Source organism: Pelodiscus sinensis, chromosome 3, assembly GCF_052426305.1.
Source record: "Pelodiscus sinensis isolate ZL-2025 chromosome 3, ASM5242630v1, whole genome shotgun sequence".
In the NCBI taxonomy this organism is placed as follows: Eukaryota; Metazoa; Chordata; order Testudines; family Trionychidae; genus Pelodiscus; species Pelodiscus sinensis.
In genome coordinates, this window is record NC_143054.1 from 54075809 (window position 1) to 54096157 (window position 20349).

A 20349-nucleotide genomic window follows, 5' to 3' on the forward strand; every position below is an offset into this window, starting at 1 on the left:
AGTCCCGCCGCCCGCGTCCTCTGCAGAGAGAAAAGCTGCTCCGCATCTCCCTGGTCTGCTGGGGGGGGGGGGCCTCCCTAGCAGACCAAGGAGATGCGGAGCAAAGCCGCGGAGGACGCGGGTGGCGGGACCGCCGAGACGCACCACAGTTCTGTCACCCCCGTCCTCCGCTGCGAGAAAAACCTGGTATGCTGGGGGGGGGGGGGGAGCTAGTGCGCCCATCCGCCCCCAGACCAGGCTTTTCTCACTGCTGGTCAGTTTCAGCAGCAGCTGAATCAGGACGCCTGGGGTAGAACAGCTTGGAGGGCTGCCAGGTTGGTCCCACTGCGCCGTGGTGCGATGCTACTGGACCAACCCAGCAGCACCCCAGCTGCTCTGCCCCAGGCATCCCCAAGTCAGCAGCTGCTGAAACTGATCAGTGGCTGACTACAGGAAGCCCAAGGCAGAGCTGCTGTGCCCCGGGCTTCCTGGAATCAGCCGCTGGTCAGTTTCAGTAGCGGCTGACTTGGGGACACGTGGGGCAGAGCAGCTGGGGTGCTGCCGAGTTGGCCCAGTAGTGCCGAGGAGCGGCGCTGTGGGACCGACCCAGCAGCACCCCAGCTGCTCTGCCCCAGGCATCCCCAAGAGCAGCTGGGGTGCTGCTGGGTTGGTCCCGCCACGCCAAGGGTTGGCGCTACCAGACCAACCCAGCAGCACTCCAGCTGCTCTGCCCGAGGCGTGTCCAATTCAGCCGCTGCTGGTAAGTTTCAACAGTGGCTGAATCTGGACGCCTGGGACAGAGCAGGTGCGGCGCTGCGGGGACCAACCTGGCAGCACCCCAGCTGCTCTACCCCAGGTGTCCCCAAGTCAGGTGCTGCTGAAACTGACCAGCGGCTGATTCCAGGAAGCCCGGGGCAAAGCAGCTCTGCCTCGGGCTTCCTGTAGTCAGCTGCTGGTCGGTTTCAGCAGCGGCTGAATCGGGGACACCTGGGGTACAATATGTACCAGTTCCGACTTACATAAAAATTCAACTTAAGAACAAACCTACAGTCCCTATCTTGTACGTAACCTGGGGAATGCCTGTATATGCCACACAATTTAACTCTGCCTGTGCAGATAGAATCAGCCACTAATAACAGATGTGAGTTGTTCAAGGTCACATACAGGCAGTCCCCGGGTTACGTACAAGATAGGGACTGTAGGTTTGTTCTTAAGTTGAATCTGTATGTAAGTCGGAACTGGCGTCCAGATTCAGCTGCTGCTGAAACTGACCGCCAGTTCTGACTTACATTCAGAATCAACTTAAGAACCCCAAGCGTCCCCAAGTCAGCTTCTGCTGAAACTGATCTGCAGCTGATTCCAGGAAGCCCAGGGCAGAGCAACTCTGCCTCGGGCTTCCTGTAGTCAGCGCTGGTCAGTTTCAGCAGCGGCTAAATCAGGATGCCTGGGGCAGAGCAGCTGGGGTGCTGCTGGGTTGCTCCAGTAGCGCCACTCCTCAGCACTACTGGACCATCCCAGCAGCACCCCATCTGCTCTGCCCCAGGCGTTCTGATTCAGCCGCTGCTGAAACTGACCAGCAGCGGCTGAATCAGGACCAGAGCAGCTGGGGTGCTGCTGGGTTGGTCCAGTAGCGCCCAGAGCGGCGCTGTGGGACCAATCGGCAGCGCCCCAGCTACTCTGTCACAGGCGTCGGGAGAAAAGCCTAGTCTGCTGGGGGGGGGGGGCGTACTAGCTGCGCCCCCCCCCCCCACCCCAGCAGACCAGGAAGACACGGGCGGCGGACCGAGATGCACTGCGGTCCGCCGCCTGGGTCCTCCGTGGCTTTGCTCCCAGTCTCCCTGGTCTGCTGGAGACCAGCAGACCAGGGAGACTGGGAGCAAAGCCTCTGAGGACGCGGGCAGCGGGACAGCCGTGGGGTGTCTGGGCTGTCCCGTTGCTGGCTTCCCCCGCGGCTTTGCAAAGCCTCGGGGAAGCAGCCCAGGTGCGCCTGGGGTGCCCCGCTGACCGAGCCCCCCTGCGGCTTTGCAAAGCTTCGGCGAAGCTGGCAGCGGAGCAGTCCAGGCGTGCTCAGGCTGCCTTGCTGCCCGAGCCCCCCCGCGGCTTTGCAAAACCTCGGGGAAGCCGGCAGCGGAGCAGCCCAGGCGCGCCTGGGCTGCCTTGCTACCCAAGTCCCCCCCCGCGGCTTCCCCGAGGTTTTGCCAAGCCGCGGGGGGGCTCGGGCAGCGAGGCAGCCCAGGCGCGCCTGGACTGCTCTGCTGCCCGAGCCCCTCCGCGGCTTTGCTCCGCGTCTTCCTGGTCTGCGGACCAGGGAGACGCGGAGAAAGCCCCGGAGTACACGGGCGGCAGGACCGCGAGGTCCCGCAGTCCGTGTACTCCGGGGCAGCCCCGTTCGTAACTGCGGATCCGACATAAGTCCGATCCGTGTAAGTCGGGGACTACCTGTACTAAGATCACTGAACCTAAGCACATCCAGGCACTAGAGGTTTTAATTCAACCCTTCACAGTCATTTTAAAACAAAATGTAGGCATGTAGCTACAATATGCCTTTGTCAAAGAGGGTGTTTACTTTTCCTGAAACAAATAATCTGAGCACAGCAGGAAATTCAGAAGGTATTCAAACTATATTTGAAAAGAGACTGAATTACACAAGGAAATGCTTGTGAAGGAATGAAAGAGGAGTAAAGAAAAGGGCTTTTGGTGAGAGGGGAGAGAGATGATAGGGTACTGTGAGGGTGTTGGGAATTATAGGTCGGATGGGTTGGTAGGAAGACTGACAGGGGCAGGGTGAGTGTGAAGAATTAGAGATAAGGGAGTGCCTGTCAGCCCCCACAATCTGCTCCTGTGTTTTCTGAGTTTGTAGGGGAGGATTTGTTCCTCTGACTGCAGGAGAATTTGATCCCATCACATCTTTTTGCCCTGTGAGCAAACATCTGGGGAAGCCCTGTTCCTCTGGGGGCTGCCTATGCAGAGATAATATCAAGTCTACTTATTTTACAACCCCTTCACCCTTAGGCACTCTATGCTATCTAACAGTTATGCTTTCTCTCACCCGTTAAGAGCATAGATAGGGATATTAAATATCGGTTAATTGAATAGTTGAATAACCTCATGAATTCTTATTGGTTACTCAACTATTATATAATACCCCGGGGCAAGGCTGGCAGCCAGTGCACTCCAGCCCTGCTCCCTAGGAGCCTCTTGTCACTCTGCGTTGCTGCCTCTCTATTAGAGGCAACAGCCTGGGGTGCCAGATGGGAGCTGGTCCGTGAGGGGAGCCAGTTTTGGCTGTCTATTGACCGATGCTGCTACCTCTCACAGAGGCAGCAGCGTGGAGTGGCAGCAGCCCCTGCCTGGAGACGGGTCTGAGCTCACCGACCTGATGTGAGCTGGAACTGAGCCGGACTGCCTGCTTGCTGGGCTCCAAATATACTTCAAATGCAGAATTACAGCAGGGGTAGGCAGGGGCCGATGAGAGCGCTGTGGGGCCCCTCCTTTGACATGGCGCATGCGCCGTGGCGCCATGACACATGTGCGGGGCCTCGGGAAGCGCGGGGCACGGGGCAGCAGCCCTGCTCGCCCTGCCCTAAATTCGCTGCTGGGGGTAGGTCCCGGACCCATCATACACCAGGGCTGAGCCAGACTGCTGGCTAACCTGCTAAAAAATTTACTGGCAGGGATGTGGGAAATACGTGTAATCTTTAGTATTAACCTATAAGCTTTTGCTTATCGGTTAATCGTCTACACTATTACATCCCTAATCACAGATCACATTTCTAACTCTTGAAAATTTTCATGGCAAGAAAGCCCTCATGCCTTGCTCCTGACCAACCCACGCAATACAGTGCTGAGATGAGCACATTATACCTTATGGTACATGTGCACATCTTTCCTTCGATCACCTAGTCAGGGAGTGGGCTCTTCCACCCTGAGAGGTACAGTCCCCCTTTCTTCCCTCATATCACAATCACAGATCTGATAAAATATTTCAGCTAATTTCTTTATCAATATTGCTACACTTAATACAGTCAGTGCAGCTTTAGGGGGGCATGTGTGGCATGCACCTTAACTTTTCATTTTCTGGTTTTTGAAACTGCCTTTTGCTGAACTGTGCATTCTAAAAGGGCCTGAGATGCTACCAGATAATATTGGCTCTTGATGATAATTGAAATGAATACTATTTCATTTGTATTAATGAAGTTTTATGTCAGCTAATAGGCACATGACACTCTTGAATATCTCTGCACTGGTTGCAACCTGTTGTTGCTGTTCCTAGGACAAAAGGCTTAAATGCTTGCTTGCATAGAGAAGGAGTATGCACACCCTATCATAAATAGTAAAAAGGCTATTTATGGATACCAGAACTTTAGTTTCTCAGTTGGAAATTATTCTGTAAGATGTATCTTGATTTTTGAGGAAATAAAGGCCAGGTTTACTGTAAGGATGTTAAATAGTGGTTAATTGACTAGTCGAGTAGACGATGGAATTTCTCTACTAGTCGATAGGCAATTCTGCATTCCTCCTTTAAAATGTACAAGAGCCCCCCCTCCCCCCTTTGAAATGTAGAAGAGGAATGCAGAACTCCGCATGCATCCTGGGGCCAGTGGGAAGTCCCGCTGACTCTGGGCTGCACGTGGTGTGTCTGCACGTGGTGTGCCCCCAATGGGGCTCTTGTGCATTTCAAAGTGGCAGTGCAGCATGGAGCCCAGGGTCAGCAGGGGACTCCCCAGCTGATCCCGGGTTCTGCAGAAATGCAGCACTGGAGCCTGAGATCAGCTGGGAGTCCCCACGCAGCAGTGCTGCACAGCTGATCCTGGACTCAGCTGTGTGGCACTACTGCTTTGAAATACCCTCTCTATCAGATAGAGACAAGGGGGAGGAGGGGGTGCGCAGATATTGACTTAAGTATTTGCTTATCAGATAGTCAACTAGTCCTTAACTTTCCTAGTCTACCCTAGACTTGGACAGTTAGCTTAAGGTATGCAACTCCAACTATATAGAATATGTAGCTGGAGTCAACTTACCTTAAGCCAGGCTTGGCACAGTCCCCATTGTGGGAGGCCAACGGGAGCAAAAGCGAAGAGTACAAATGCTGACTCACTGACACTGATGCTGAGCTGCCCTCAGCGTTCAATTTACGGGTCTATACTAGACCTGCTGAATCAAACACCCCAATGTCACACTCTGGTATAAGTGAAGACATGTCCAAAGACTGATTAAAACCAGCTGGTGTAGTTGGATTTATGTTGACAATTTTGTGGAAGAACCTGCAGCATTTCATATTTGCAATATTGTTGTAGTCGTGTTGGTCCTAGAACAACAAGTTACCGGTAGGTGATGTGATGATTTTTAGTGGACCAGCTTTTATTCAAGTCTGGTACTCAAAAGCTTGTTGTTTTCATCAACAAAAATTGGTCTTTTTCATGTCATGTTTCTAATATTCTGCCTTCTCTTGTTTCTTTGCTTATATGAACAGATCTTAACATTAGGGATGTCGTGTAGATGACTACATGATTAACCGATAAACCTAGGTTTATTGGTTAATCCTGTTGACTACATTCATCCCACCCCTGCTGTCTATCAGCACTGCCCATGGGGAGCTGGCTTTTAAGGCTCCCCACAATCACCGGAGCCACCCTCCCACTTCCCCCCGTGCTGTTATCTCTGCAGCAGCAACCTCTGTGTGTATGAAGCTTGGACACCCCTCCTCCCCTCCACACACACATAGGGGCTGCTGCCGCAGAGCAGTGTCTGTTCACAGAGAGCTCCGTTGTTCCACAGACAGGTACTGCTGCCACCCCATGCATTTGCCTTTGCATCGGAGGCGGCAGTGTGGGGTGGTAGGCAGATCCAGTTTGTGCAGGGAGCTGTTTTAAACTGGCTGTTCTCATGGAGCAGCTCCTGCCTGCCACCTCACGCTGCTGCCTCTGATAGGCAGCAGCATGGGGCTCCCCAGAAGTGGAGGCCAGGAACACACTGGCTGCCAGCCCCGCCCCCAGGGACTATCCCATAACTGCTTATATTTGATTCACAACTATTCAATTACATGTTCTCTAACATCACTTTTTTCTTGTTTGGTGGAAGTAAAATATCCAAAGATTTTTTACAGGGAGATTTTCTTATTTAGTCAGTAAGTGGGAAAAATTAATGGTTGATTCAATAAAGAAAAACATTTTGGTTTAATAATGTTTGTAGTATTTTGGTGCTTGTTTCTAATGAGGTTTTAATATATATATAAATTGTGAAATCTCAAAATTACATATCTCTATATAGTGAAATCTTGTTGAACCAGTTAACGCTAGAATTAAAATCTGTATTTCCTACAATAGGAATAACTTTAATGTTCCGCCAAAATTAGTGTTATCGGCGTGAAAAATATCATACTCCTCACTTACCGCTTCGTTAATTTACATTGGTAGCAACATTTATATTAAATTCTTACAAGAGTTCTGGTAAGAATAAATGAGGCAGGAAAACCAGTTTAATCAGTAGTCTGTATGCCAAATACTTTATCAACTAGTTTGACATAGTGCAGTATTACCATTGTGTTGCCTTAAATTTGAAAGGTTTGTTGAATACTTCATGGAAGAGTAAAAACTGACTTTTGACAGTTTTAGACTGTTAGCGTCTAGTTTTCTTAAGCCAAAGCAAATACAATGTTGCGTATTTGAGGCTTACATTTAGAAATAGTTACATTTTATTTGTAAATGTGAACGTTATCATTCACGCATAGTGTGACCATTCATAATCAACAATGGAAATACTTTCTCATCACCTAAGAGGCTACTTGAGAATTTATCTAAGGATATTTACTTTGTGTATATTAATGTGATGCTAACAATAACTACTTGAAGGGAGGGATGGGTTCCAAAGAGGTGGAGAGAGGCTGTTCTCAGTAATGACAGATGACCGACTGAGGAGCAATGTTCCCAATTTGTAGTGGAGGAGGTCCAGGTTGGATATTAGGGGAAAATTTTTTTTTTTACCAAGAAGGGGTGAAACCCTGGAATGGGTTACCTAGAGAGGTGGTGGAATCTCCACCCCTGGAGGTTTTTAAGTCTCGACTTGACAAAGCCCTGGTTGAAATGATTTAGTTTGGGTTGATCCTGCTTTGGGCAAGGCATTGAACTCAACCTCTTGAGGTCTATTCCAACCCTATGATTGTATTAAAAAATCCACCAAGATTCAGGGCAAGTAAGTTCCCAGATACCTTACCCTTTCCTCAGGCAAGAGACAAAGATAATGCAAGTGATAACTTTCTGTAACTTCCCTCGTGGGGCAAAAATATGATGCCTAGCTTACAAAAATACATTTTAATAAAGAAGTTGTTAGTGTCAAATTTTGTATGTGTCCATAATATACTAAGGCATGACTAATAATTGTCTTTGAAGCTTTCAGTTTTCCAAGATCTTGTGGTTCCCGCAGCTCACATTTGTCTCAAGGGCCTTTGCCATGTACCTAAATAATGGCACATGTTTGCTTGAGATTTTTTTCCCACACAGCCAAGTTGTGAATACTAAGACAACCACCGTCCAGATGGCCAGTTGTGTTATGAACTTTGTTCTAGGTGATTATGTGCATTTTTCTTGTCACAGTTCTCAGTTTCTCTTTTGTTAGAGATTCTTTAGACCCCTTTAGCAAATGTAGGGATGTTTGGCAAGGATTATCAATATAAACCCAAAATGTGATCTATGAATTTGGATTTTAGGGGATGCATCAGACTCTGGGAGTGGACAACTTCAGTCCCCTTACGCATCGGTGGATTGTCACCAGAAGAATGATTACAAGTCAGATCTAACTACCCAAATGATGGAAGAGCTTTTGCCTAGATCTTTGGGCTGGCTAACTGGGAAAAAACAGTCTAAAGCAGAAGGAAAACTTAAAATCAGTACTATAACAGTTACCATTGAATAATGGTATGCTAACTTGACACATGAGCACATGGAGATCTGTGCCTTCAGAAAAAGTTTCCTTGAGAGGCACAAATTCAGGGGTGGGAGGCACTTAGGGTTAGACCAAACAAAGTTTTAGGAGTTATTGACTTTTCAAAAGAATGTGGTTTGAGTCTTTTCAGTTCTCCTTAAAGTGTATACATGTATAGCCTATATACCTAAGTTCTAAGTCCTTTGGTCAGCAGTATCAGTTACAGCTGTACATGTACCATGAATATCCTTGTATCCTATGCCAATGTCACACAGAGGTGCAACAGACCAACCACCATTCTCACTGCCTCCTGGTTTTAACATGGAGTGGCTTGCTGTGAGTTAACAAACACTTGTTCTTTTTACTGCAGTTGTAAATAATACAGTTGGTGGTTGGCATCTTGTTACCGACAACACTGCTTGCATATTTTACATAAACAGGCTAGATGGGGCATGATCTCATGCATTAGGCATGGAAGCTATTATATTATGGAACTGGTGCCTTATCTGTGGCATCCACATAAATGCATGCCACCTCCCTGGCACCCCATATACCACTGCCAACGTGATAAGCAGAGCCCTACCACAGGACCACAAGTGGGAGATCAAATACTTTGTCCTTACAATGATATTTACACAGTGGGGATATTCCTGGATAGACCTCTTTGGCATCAGGGCAAACAAAAAGGGCTCCTTTTACCTGCTCCAGGGTGGACACTGGAAAAGAATCTTTGGGAGATGCCTTTATCCTCATGTGGGATCATCACCTACTCTGTGCATTCCTTCAAATTCCCCTCCTCAACAGAACACTTACGAAAAGACAGAGGGACAGGGCGAGAGTCATCCTCATTGCCCCCTGTTGGCCTCAGCAACTGTGGTTTCTTCTTCAAGCATTATCCCCATGGGTGCTCCACTGTAGGTATCAGGCTCTTTCTGGGGTTGCAGGTTGGAGAATCGTTAGCAGTAGTCTGCAGGACTGCGCATGCACATCTTCTGTCTCATGCCGGTCGTGCCATTTCTGAGCGCACGCAGTCCTGCTCCCACCAGTTCATCCTAACCATCCTCGGTTGCAGGCAGCGTGAACTTCCTCTCCTCAGGTTTTCCTATGAAGAAATCAAAGTTAGATAGTTAGTTGTTGTTGTAGTTCGTTTACATAGTTCCGACTTCTTAAAAAAACCAACAACACACTGTCACTTCAGTATTCTGGGACCTCCTGGATTCAAGAAATGCAGCTCATGTAGGGAGCTTGTGCCTGCCTCCGACAGGCACTCCTTTTGTGTTAAGTGTCTTGGTGAGGGGCATATTCCCCAGAAATGCCCTCACTGCTCTAAGCTTACAGTGCAGGCTAGATGCGAGAGGGAGATGAGGCTGAAAATGCTCCTATTCAGTAGAGCATTACAGCCAACAAAAACAGATTCCTCCCAACAAGACAAACCCTCGGAGCCCAACAAGTGCCGGGCACTCTCTCTGGCCCAGACAAAGAGGAGGCCTTCACCTTCTTGTTCATTGCTGCCCATACGGGAGAAAAACCCGGGACTTCAGGCATGGCTTCTGTGCGCCGCTCTGATAAGCAAAAGTCGTCCTGGAGCATATTGGCACTGGTGCCTCCAAGGGTGCATAGAGTGGCACCGACTATTGACTGGGCACCAACTACTCCTGTGGTGCCTAGACACCAGGAGGCACTGGCCCCATTGGCACCGGCCCCTTTGGCACTGGGGATCTCGGCGCCGCAAACTATACCCGTTTCAGCACCACGAACAGCATATACGTGCTCTGTATCAGTGTCCTTGCAGGAGCATTCGCCGCAGATGACTAAGGCAAAACAAAAGTCTTAGAGGGTAATTACTCCCTCCCTTGAATGTTCTACCGTTTTGCCGGTACTGCCATCACCATAATCGGTTTTGTCAATCCACTTCACGGATGAGCGTGGATTCTACTCCCCCAGGTTGCACTATTCACCGAGGCGAGAACCCGCCTCTCCACATGATTACTGCCGACACTGCCATGTGTCTTTATTGCCCCAACCTTCAAGGGCCATGTCTTGATTGCTTAGATCCCTCTCACGATTGTCTTATTCACAATAGCACCACATGCATGATAGAAGATACTTTCCATGATATTCCCCTTCATATTCAAGATGATGGTTACTATGCTCATAGTGATTACTGCTGCCGCTGTTCATACTCTAGAGCAGGGGTCTCCAAACTTTTCAGCCCGAGGGCCGCATTAACTATCAAACAGCAGTTCGGGGGCCGACTACACACTTGAGGTCCAAATAAAAAACAATCAAAACATGGATGTTGTTTTTAATTATTTATTTAATATTATTTTATTCAGTTATTATTTAATAACACATTCATACACTACACATGAACACCTGTATTAGTGTGAATGGTGAAATTGTTTCCTGGATGCCAAAATAGCAGACATTTCTGGCTTTAGATTTGTTGTCCCTAACATCAACAGTGACCTGAGATTATCATCGGACAAGTTTGTTCTCAAATTGTTCTTCACGTATTTCATTCTTGAAAATGTTTGTTCACACAGGTATGTTGTTCCAAAGATTGAAAGGTACCTTGATGCAAAAGTTTTGACATTAGGAAAGTCTTCCTTGGGCAAAAACTGGTAAAAACCCACCAGTCCTATTTTGAACTTGTCCCTAAGGAGGTCATTTGCTTGCAACTCAATGACTTCCAGCTGCAGTTCATCTGGGCAACTGGCCACATCTGCTTCAAATGGGTTTTGAAACAATCTCACTTCTTCTGCCTTTGAATCCAAAAAGGTCTCCACGGGCCGGATGAGAGGGCCTCGCGGGCCGCATCCGGCCCGCGGGCCGCATCCGGCCCCCGGGCCGTAGTTTGGAGACCCCTGCTCTAGAGAGTGATCCCCACATGGCCACCAACCACATGTGGAAGTGGAGAAAGCCAACTCTCTTACACCTCTCAGCACTAGACCTCTCAGTCCTTCTGGGAATGTGCATATGCCGGCATCTCAGGACCCTGAACTGGAGTTAGGCCAAATATCTGACCAAGATCAACCTCAGGACATATCAACCACTGACCCATTCTCTTTGCCTGCTGACAATGCAGTATTTCCAGGAGATTCGTCACCCACGGATGACATCTGTCAGTTCCAGGAACTGTTCAAACGGATGGCTGATAGCCAAGAGGTGCAACTCACTGAGGTCCAGCAGAAACAACGTTGTCTGCTTAAAAACCTTCAGCCATCACAAAAGTCTAAGGTTGCTCTCCCTCTTGATGAGGTAATCTTAGAAGTAGCAGATGACATCTGGCAAACGCCCACAACCAATAAGATGGCTGACAAAAAATACTTTGTTCCCTCCAAAGGAATGGACTTTTTGTACACATCTGCATCCAAATTTTTTAGTAGTTGATGCTGCTCAACATAGGGGCAAGGCCCCTCAATACAAGAACACAGCCAAGGACAGGGACAGTAAACGCTTAGGGGAACCCTTATTATAGACCTTTTTGCTACATATCTCAACGCAAAGTGTCAACACTATTGCTCCAGAGCGGGCATAGGACCGTGTTCCCTAGGGGATGCCTTCCTAATCAACTGGAACTGGTACCTCCTGTACACTTTTCCTCCAACTCCTCTACTTCCAAGAGTCCTAGAGAAAGTAACCAGAGACAGGGCCACAGTTATACTTGTAACCCCTTTCTGGCCATGCCAAACATGGCTCCCGTACCTTTTCTGGGTATCCCCATACTCTCCATTTCACCTTCCCAATCAGCACATTCTACTGATGCAGGACCAGGGAACCTTAATACACCGTCTGCCCAACTGCCTCTATCTCACGATGTGGCTCCTAATTGGTTCCAACAAGCAGAGATGACTTGTTTCCAAGATATAAATCAGGTCCTGATACATAGCAGGCAATCCTTGACTCAATCAACTTATCTTCAGAAACGGCGTTGTTTTCATTCATGGTGTTCGCACAACAACCTGGATCTGTCATCCGCCCCACTACATTGGATCCTAGACTACACTCTTGATCTCAAATGCATGGGTCTCGCGCTCTCCAATTAAAATCCATCTGGCCACGATCACAGCCTTCCGACTGTTACTAGCACAGGCGCACTAGCAAACTAAATTTAATGGGCCTTGTCTTAAATGACATTAAATGCCTTTGTCCCAGAAGATGGTCCGCCCTGGAAACTACTGTATCTAATCACTGGCGGGTTTCTCATCTCCGAAATGAAGCACAGACACAAATGTCAAATTTAAGAATATATTGTAAAGTATAACAGGTAACAGGTAAATTAAAATCATGGATTACAAACACTGAAAAAATTAACCAACCCCTCACCCACTGATATAATAGAAAATAGAATAGGTAAATGAAACAGGCTGTACTCAGTTTGTCAGAGGCTCTGGTGGTTTTGAAGCTCAGGACCTTCTACCTTTTAGCTGCTGTTAGCATTAGGGCAGGACCACTGACTGAAGCATCCTGAACTCCGGTATGTTAGCGATGGTATGGCGGAACAGTTCAGTTCTTTGCTTAGTCCCTGCTTTCGCAACAGACCAGTATACTGTTCACAGAAGGCAAGCTGAACAGTTCCCGGTGCTGTAGAGGGCCTTCGCCACAGCATGCAAATGGAGAACAAGACTCCGTGGTGTCACGATCTGATGGTCTGGAGAGCAGGTAGCTGGGGTTCACATTGCTGAGCAATTGCCACAGCTATGGAGCGGAGCGCCCTGTTGGCGGCAGTGGAGTTAGGTCTGGTCGGTCACTAGACTGGTCCTGGCCTTCACCACAGTCTCCAGATGATGGAACGACTCTCCTCCAGGGTGGAACAGGAAACTGCCAACCTGATCTCCTCACGAATCCAGATTATATAGAACCCAAGGCGGGAAAACACTGAAGGTCCCGAGTGCAAAAGGCAAAGTGTAACAAGTGCAAAACTTTGGGGTCTTGTGCAGATTCAGCGCCGTGTGCAGCTTGATGGTGCCGTGAACATGGCCACGTGCTATGTGCAAAGATGGTGTTTTGGCGGCAAAGTCACTTGGGTTCCATCTTGAATTCTTTCTCAATCCACAGACTCCATTTTGATTTTATAATGTCCATGAAGCTAACACAATCCCGTCGACAGCTACTCAATCTTCACTCCTCCAATTACTAGAAGATTAACAAAAGGGTTAACGAACCTCTTTTACCTCGAACCTTTGGCCACATGTGATTTGCCAACCCTAACTATGAGGATTTCCTTCTTGTTAGCAATAACTTCAGCACGGAGAGTGGGTGAATTGGCAGCCCTCTCCGCAGCACCACCCTACACTGTTCACACCTCATAGGTTGGGGGCGGAGAATGGCCCTACCTTCTTACCAAAGATAAACTCAGAATTCCAAATAAATGAACCAATAGTTCTTCCAATTTTTTTTCCTAAGCCACATTCTTCTCAGCAACGTGCCTGGCTTCACATGTTAGATATGCGGCGAGTTTTAGCATTCTATATTGACCGGACACGACTTTTTCAGTTATCGCAATGACTACTACTTTCCATGGCCGATTGTTTGAAGGGCCAACCAATATCAGCACAATGCATATTGAAGATCATAGTCACCTGCATAGTGCGCTGCTATTCTTTACAGGGCAGACCACTCCCGCACATGGTCAGAGCCCATTCTACTAGGGCAATGGCCACCTCTAGAGCCTTTTTAAAGAGAGTTCCCCTTAGAGATATCCATCGTGCAGCAACATGGTCCTCTGGCTATACTTTTGCAAAACATTGCGCCCTCTTTTACATTGGAATCTGTGACACAGTAGGTGCCTCGGCGGTACTTTTTATCGCCTCAAGGTTCTAACTCCGAATCCTGCCTCCTTACATCGGGGCTACCGCTGTGAATCACCTACAGTAGAGCACCCACGGGGACACTGCTCAAAGAAGAGGAGGAAGTTACTCTCCTTGGTGCAGTAACAATGGTTCTTTGAGATGCGTGTCCTTTTGGGTGCTCTTCAATCTGCCCTCCTCCTCGCTTTGGAGTTTTCTCACTGTGTCTTTCAGATACTCGGCATTTAGAAGGAACTGGTGGGAGCTTTGGGGGGTTTATGAAGGCTTTTGCTGCGGGTGTGGGCTCTGGGATGGGGCTGGAGATGAGGCATTTGGGATGCAAGAGAGGGCTCCAGGCTGAGGCCAAGGGGTTTGGAATGCAGGAGTGGGCTCAGGGAAGGTGGCTGGGCTGCAGTTATGGGGTCTAGGCTAGAGAGGACTCAGGGTTGGGGTGTGACATGTTTGTGGTATTTGAGTAGAAGTAACTCCTATTGATGAGGTATTTTGAAAATTGTTTTTGTCTGCCTTGAATGTTCTTCAAATAGTCTCTTCCTCTGTATTTGTAAAATATGATTGAAAGTGTCAATAACTGTAACTAAGGTGTGTGAATAAACTGTAGTGAAATTGCCAGTGACAAACTTTCTCTAATTGAGTCTGATTACTTTAATCTTTATAGCTTTAGGAAGCTGAACTTAAGGTATCATTTCACCTACAAATACACCAGTTTTAGCCCAGATGATAAAGTTCTGGACAAGTTGTGAACGAAATGAAAATAGGGTCAGTCAGCTCTCAATGTGGCAAATGCCTCAACTGGAATTATGGCATTAGCTGTGATCATGAATAGGGATGTAAGTGACTAGTCTCTCTCTCTCTTCTCTACCACCCCACCCCCCGCTGCCTCTATCAGAAAAAGGCAGCAAAGCGGGGGGGAGGGAAGGTGTTGGCTTAAAAGCCGGCTTTCTCCAGCTCTGCGGGAGGGGACTGGGGTGCAGTGGTACATTTCCATCTTTGAAATGTACAAGAGTTCCCACTGGGGCTCCTGTATGTTTCAAAGCAGAAGCTCCGCATGTGGCCTAAGCCAGTGGGGGACTCAGAGTTCCCCGCCAGCCCCAGGTTGTATGTGTCGTTTCAGTCTTTGAAATGCACAGGAGCCCCTGCTGGGGCTCTTATACATTTCAAAGGCAGACCGCGCTGCATGGCACTCTGCCTTTGAGATTTAGCAACAGCTGGGATGGCTCTTGCTACATTTCAAAGTGGAAGCACCTTTATTGACTAATTGAATAGTTGATGAAAATTCTGTTGACTATTTGATTAGTTGATTAATCTAATTTTAACAACCCTAATCATGAAGAGAGCCTCATGGGCTGCATAATTATGGGCATTGTGTCTGATGTGCAGCAAAATATTGGTGACTTGTTCAATGCAGGTTTTTGTTTCTGAAAAGACCTGAGACTGTATCTTTTAAAAGGATTCTTGAGCTAGTTTGCATTCTGTGAGAGTTAATAGTTCAGCTATACAAAGACATGGCTGTAGTGATCAGCAGAAATAATGCTTGCAGTATTTTTTAAGCAGCTCTCCTTTCCTGTAAGGCAATGAGACTACCCCGTGAAGGGTCGAAGAGCCAAGAGTTGAAGGCCCTGTGATTCTGGTGTTAGCTTCCTCTCCTGGTGTTTATCAAGTGTACTGTTTGACTTGTGTGTCCTGAGGGGCAAGTCCTGGAAAGAAGTTCTCTCATGTTTTGTTCATGCTGTGCTAACTTGATTGTCTAGGTCATGGGTTCCCAAACTGGGGGGGGGGGGCGCATGAAGAAATTCTAGGGGGAGGGAGTGAGGTGATTCAGCCCCCCAACAAACTCCCCCCTGGTCCATCCGTCCGCCCACTTGGGCTTGCTCGGGCAGATTAAAATGGCCACCTTAAAGGGGTAATGCCTGCTCTTAAATGCAATTTTTTTTCCCAACAAGTTTTGTTGCAATTCTTGTTTTTCGGCCCCGGTCAGTTCCTTTTTTTTTTCCCCTCAAGTTTTGCTGCTATTTTTCTTGCGTGTGTGCATGAGGGTTTCTCAAAAATCAAAAAGGGGGCATGATTCTGAAAAGTTTAAGAACCACTGGTTGAGGTCATTCTAAACAGCAGAAAATTTTCATTTGGTCCCACCTCAAACAATTAAGTTCACTGGGGCCCTGAGAGTCTGTACAAAGTTGTGTTTTTTGTCAACCATCTGATTCCATGTGATCTGCCGATTCTGTACGAAGCTACAGTCTTAACCCTCAACCAAAGGAGTATTCAAGTCTAAGGTTTATTTTCTTTTGAGTCTGTGGGATGAAAATCTTGCTTTCAAAAAAATCAGCTCTTCAGTGCTTTTAATTACTAAATTATATTCTAGTTATGATTAGTCATTAGTTATGATGTCCTTAAATGTTATGATTAATTTTAAACAATATATCTAGAGTTGTGTATTCAGATCATATCTAGTGGTCTTTTTATCTACTCTAGGTATTCTATTTTTTTAATATTGGATGCTTTGGTTAATGTTCTTGTCTGGGTTAGTTTTCACCTACTAGTGAATAATCATTATTCTGTGCAGAAGCTCAAATACCACTGTCAACTCGAAGCAGAATAATGTGGATCGATACGTAAGCCTGCATTGAAAACTTGATTTGTTATGGTAATATACCATTGCATTGTGTTTAAAACAACAACAAAAAACCCTAAATCACTGATCAAGTGGCTGCTGCATTTGTTACTAATTAAGATATGGTAAAAATTGCAAAATTATCTTTTTAGTATCTGAATGGAGACTTGCATTTGATGCATATCCAGAGGGATTAATTTAAATGCAAGCAAGACCTTGATACTGTTAATGAATCCAATTTTTACTGTGAAATTTCATGGGATTCCTGACTTACGTGTGCTGTCTAAAAGGTTTTTCACATAAATTAGTTATAAAATGATGGACAATTGTAGGTAAAATTGCCACAGAGTGAGTGGAGAAAACCACTCAGTTTTTCCCTGGATGATTTATAACTAGACATTGCTAACAGAGACAAATGGCTTTGCTTAATATGTAGCAGTCAATCTTATTTCTCTTAGCACTATGTTAGAACAGTGCAGAAATTCAAATCTCCTTGTTATGTGGAATTTTTAAAAGAAATTGCCAGTTAATACTTATTTTTGTTTTAGGTCCAAGATGGGCTTCTTGGAATACTGGTGTTTTTATTTGCATCAGATGTGCTGGAATACATCGAAATCTTGGGGTTCATATATCAAGGGTAAAGTCTGTCAATTTGGACCAGTGGACACCAGAACAAATACAGGTAAAATATCTCTTGTAAATGAGATTTTTGAACTGGAAGGTCAGGTGTAAAAAGCTACACTAAGTCATGAAGGGGGGGAGGGTGTCCTAATTTTGCTTGCCTGATATATGGGAATCAAGAATAAGTGATCTTTTTTACAGTCCTATTGAAAACTCAGTATAGGTAATTACTCTAGTTTCAAGTAATTATCTATACTGGATGGGTAATTTCAAAATAAATAAGATTAATATCTAGCATATTTTATGTGCATCACAAATCATGTATTTATAATGCCACGCTCATCTAGATTTTGTAAGAAAAATAATATTCATATATATCCATATTGTAATGAAAATGTGGGGGGGATGAATATTTCATGCATTGAAAAAAACTTTGATTTTTCAAATGAGTCCTTTTCAAATTCACTCTATTTCTAAATAATGGTCAACTTGAGCAATTACACCTTGGAATCCCACTGCCAGATCCAATTTTATATGTGTCTTCCATTGTGCTGTGTGTCAAACTTAGGCAAATGGGAAACTAAAGTACATGGGGTTTTAAAATTGCAGTAAAATGTGTGAAATAAAGAAGCTGACTGATACAGTTCATGTGGCCTCTGTGTAGGGATGTAAGCGAGTAGTCGAGCAGTTAATGACTACCCGATAAGCCTAGGCTTATCAACTACCCACATTCCCCCACTCCGCTGCCTATGTATCTGAGGCAGCAAGGGGGGAGGGGTGGAGCAGGAGCTGGTGCTGGGGAGAGCAGGCTTAAAAGCTGGTTCCCCCCAGCACTTTCTCCGCAGTACCACCTTCTCCCCCCACCCCCATGCTGTTGCCTCTAAATGTTTGACTACACAATTAGTGAAATACCTGCTTCTTAATCCCTACCTCTGTGCATTCCTACACTTGGGCTGTGCTTGTGGTTCATCTCTGGTGGAATGCTTCCTAGCAGTGCCCCTTCCTGTCCCATCTCTCACTGTTTCCATAACAGAGGGTCTCAGACAGCGTTCCCTCTAAGCTGTGGGCTTGATTAATCACTTGTGAAGCTGTGCTGCCGCACATCTTAGAGGGAACACTGGTCCTAGATTACAGAAGTTGAGCTGGCAATCAGAATCAAGTTGTTCATGTCTTGGGAGTGAAATGGAACAGAGGTAGCAATGTAATCTCTCTCTGTCCCTATATGGATCCTCTGTCCATTGAGTAGGTCACATCTGATGAAGCAGTGAAGCTAGAAATCTCAGCAAACTTAAAATTGAGAAGGGGAAGAGCTGTTTCCAATGACCCGTAGTTTTGGTACAGGAAAAGGACAGTTCTAAGGACATTAAACTATACTCCATGGCTTTTTGTCCTTTCCTTGGAGGGGAAAACAGGAACAAGAATGACGGTTCCTCTTTACAGGCAGTCCCCAGGTTACGTACAAGATAGGGACTGTAGGTTTGTTCTTAAGTTGAATCTGTATGTAAGTCGGAACTGGCGTCCAGATTCAGCCGCTGCTGAAACTGACTGCCAGTTCTGACTTACATACAGATTCAACTTAAGAACCCCAAGCGTCCCCAAGTCTGCTGCTGCTGAAACTGATCAGCGGCTGATTCCAGGAAGCCCGGGGCAGAGCAACTCTGCCTCGGACTTCCTGTAGTCAGCGCTGGTCCCTTTCAGCAGCGGCTGACTTGGGGACGCCTGGGGCAGAGGAGCTGGGGTGCTGCTGGGTTGCTCCAGTAGTGCCGCTCTTCCCCGCCTGTCTCTTCATCTTCCAAGGACTGATACCCACAGTAGTGGTCTTGAGGAGGCAGTTGGAAGAAACTAAGGCTGGAGGATCATTCCCTTTTATAGTTTTGTCCTCACTTTTACCATTAGAACTTCATTGCCGGTACTATCTAAGAGTCCATCTTGAATTTGAATTACAGATTAGCAATTTCCTATTCCCTTTAATCTTTCACTTGCAATCTTAGAAGTTACATTTGAAATACTACGTTTAAACATTCAGTGCATGCAAATAACCAATTCTGCTTTTATCTGAGAGACTTTGTGTGTCAGTTCAAGAACTCCTAAATGGTAAGAGTTAGGAGAACCAAATTCGCTATACAGCTTCCTCTTGTTGTAACTTAAAATAAGGTAAGGGTTTGGTTGTGCTAGGAAAATGGAATATGCCTGCAATGGGATTGCTTCTTGTATTACCATACCAGAAGAGAGAAAGAGAATCACCAGGTAGGGGCTATCTGGGGGTGCAGAGCAATGATTTAAATAAAGAAAAACAGAAATTGAATTAAGGACCCAAGCAACGTTGGGTAAATTTTCTATTAGAATATAACACTTAAATTAAGTGGTAAAATCAGAATATTGCATTCAGATGATTTTAAAGAACTTATGTGAAACAAGTTGATGTGATCAGAAGATTTAACCTTTTTTTTTTTTTTTTTTTTTTTTTTTTAAAAGCAGTGCACAGGAGTTTTTAACACTCTCACTTAATGTGGTCAGAATAACAATGTGACATGTGTTTCCAAGATCTAAAACAGCAGTGTACAAAATAATTCTTTTACTGTCTGTCTTAGTGCATGCAGGATATGGGAAATACGAAGGCAAGGATACTCTACGAAGCTAATCTACCAGAGAACTTTCGAAGACCACAAACAGATCAGTATCCTTTTTCTGTTCTAAAGCTTTCAAATTCAAGGAACATTTGTATAACCCAAGGGTTACATAACTAGATGAAGAGTTTGATAAACATGTCAATTTCATACCAACCTTAATTAATGTTGATTTTTTTTTATATCGTTTTGTGGTGCCTAACTACAAGCATTGAAAAATGGGAAATGATTCAGAATATATAAACTATCTGAGGTGTAGCAAACCTTCTGTACGGTAAGGAACTTAATCTATTTATCGTCTGAAAGGGTAATTAAAAACTCATAGTGTATAAGTACCTTCATAGGGAGAAGATTTCTGATAGAGCACTTTCAGGTGTTATGCCTTTCTCATTTAGAACAAATTGCTGGAAGCTAAAGCTAGACAAATTCAAATTGGGAATTTGGATGGGGGGGGGGGGGTGCAATGAGGATAATTCACCATTGTAACTTACCAGTGGAAATAGTGGTTTCTCCCTCACCTTTTGTGGTTTTAAATCAAGATTGAAAGTTTCTTTTAAAATATATGTTTTAGTTCAACCAGAGGTTATAGGACTTGATACAGAATTTAGTGGTTGAAACTGACAACCACTGACAATCATGCAAAATGCCATAGCAGATCAAGGATGTGCAATTTCAAGATATTAGGAGATTTCCAGAATCTACTAAGAGTGATCCAATTTGCTGCAGAATACAGGTTTTGGTAAAGCTATTGCTTCCTTAAAAGACTTTGCTTCCCCATAAA

The 20349-nt window shown here is 45.8% G+C and overlaps 1 protein-coding gene across 3 annotated transcripts in view; it reads left to right on the plus strand.

The window, feature by feature from the left end:
* SMAP1 (small ArfGAP 1) overlaps nt 1-20349 on the plus strand; it is a 197755-nt gene that overhangs the window by 10347 nt on the left and 167059 nt on the right. For all 3 annotated transcript variants that reach the window (XM_075923713.2, XM_075923715.2, XM_075923714.2), the window contains exons 2-3: nt 16869-17002; nt 19533-19618. In XM_075923713.2, the coding sequence (XP_075779828.2) occupies nt 16869-17002; nt 19533-19618 (220 nt within the window). The remainder of the gene's footprint in view (nt 1-16868; nt 17003-19532; nt 19619-20349) is intronic.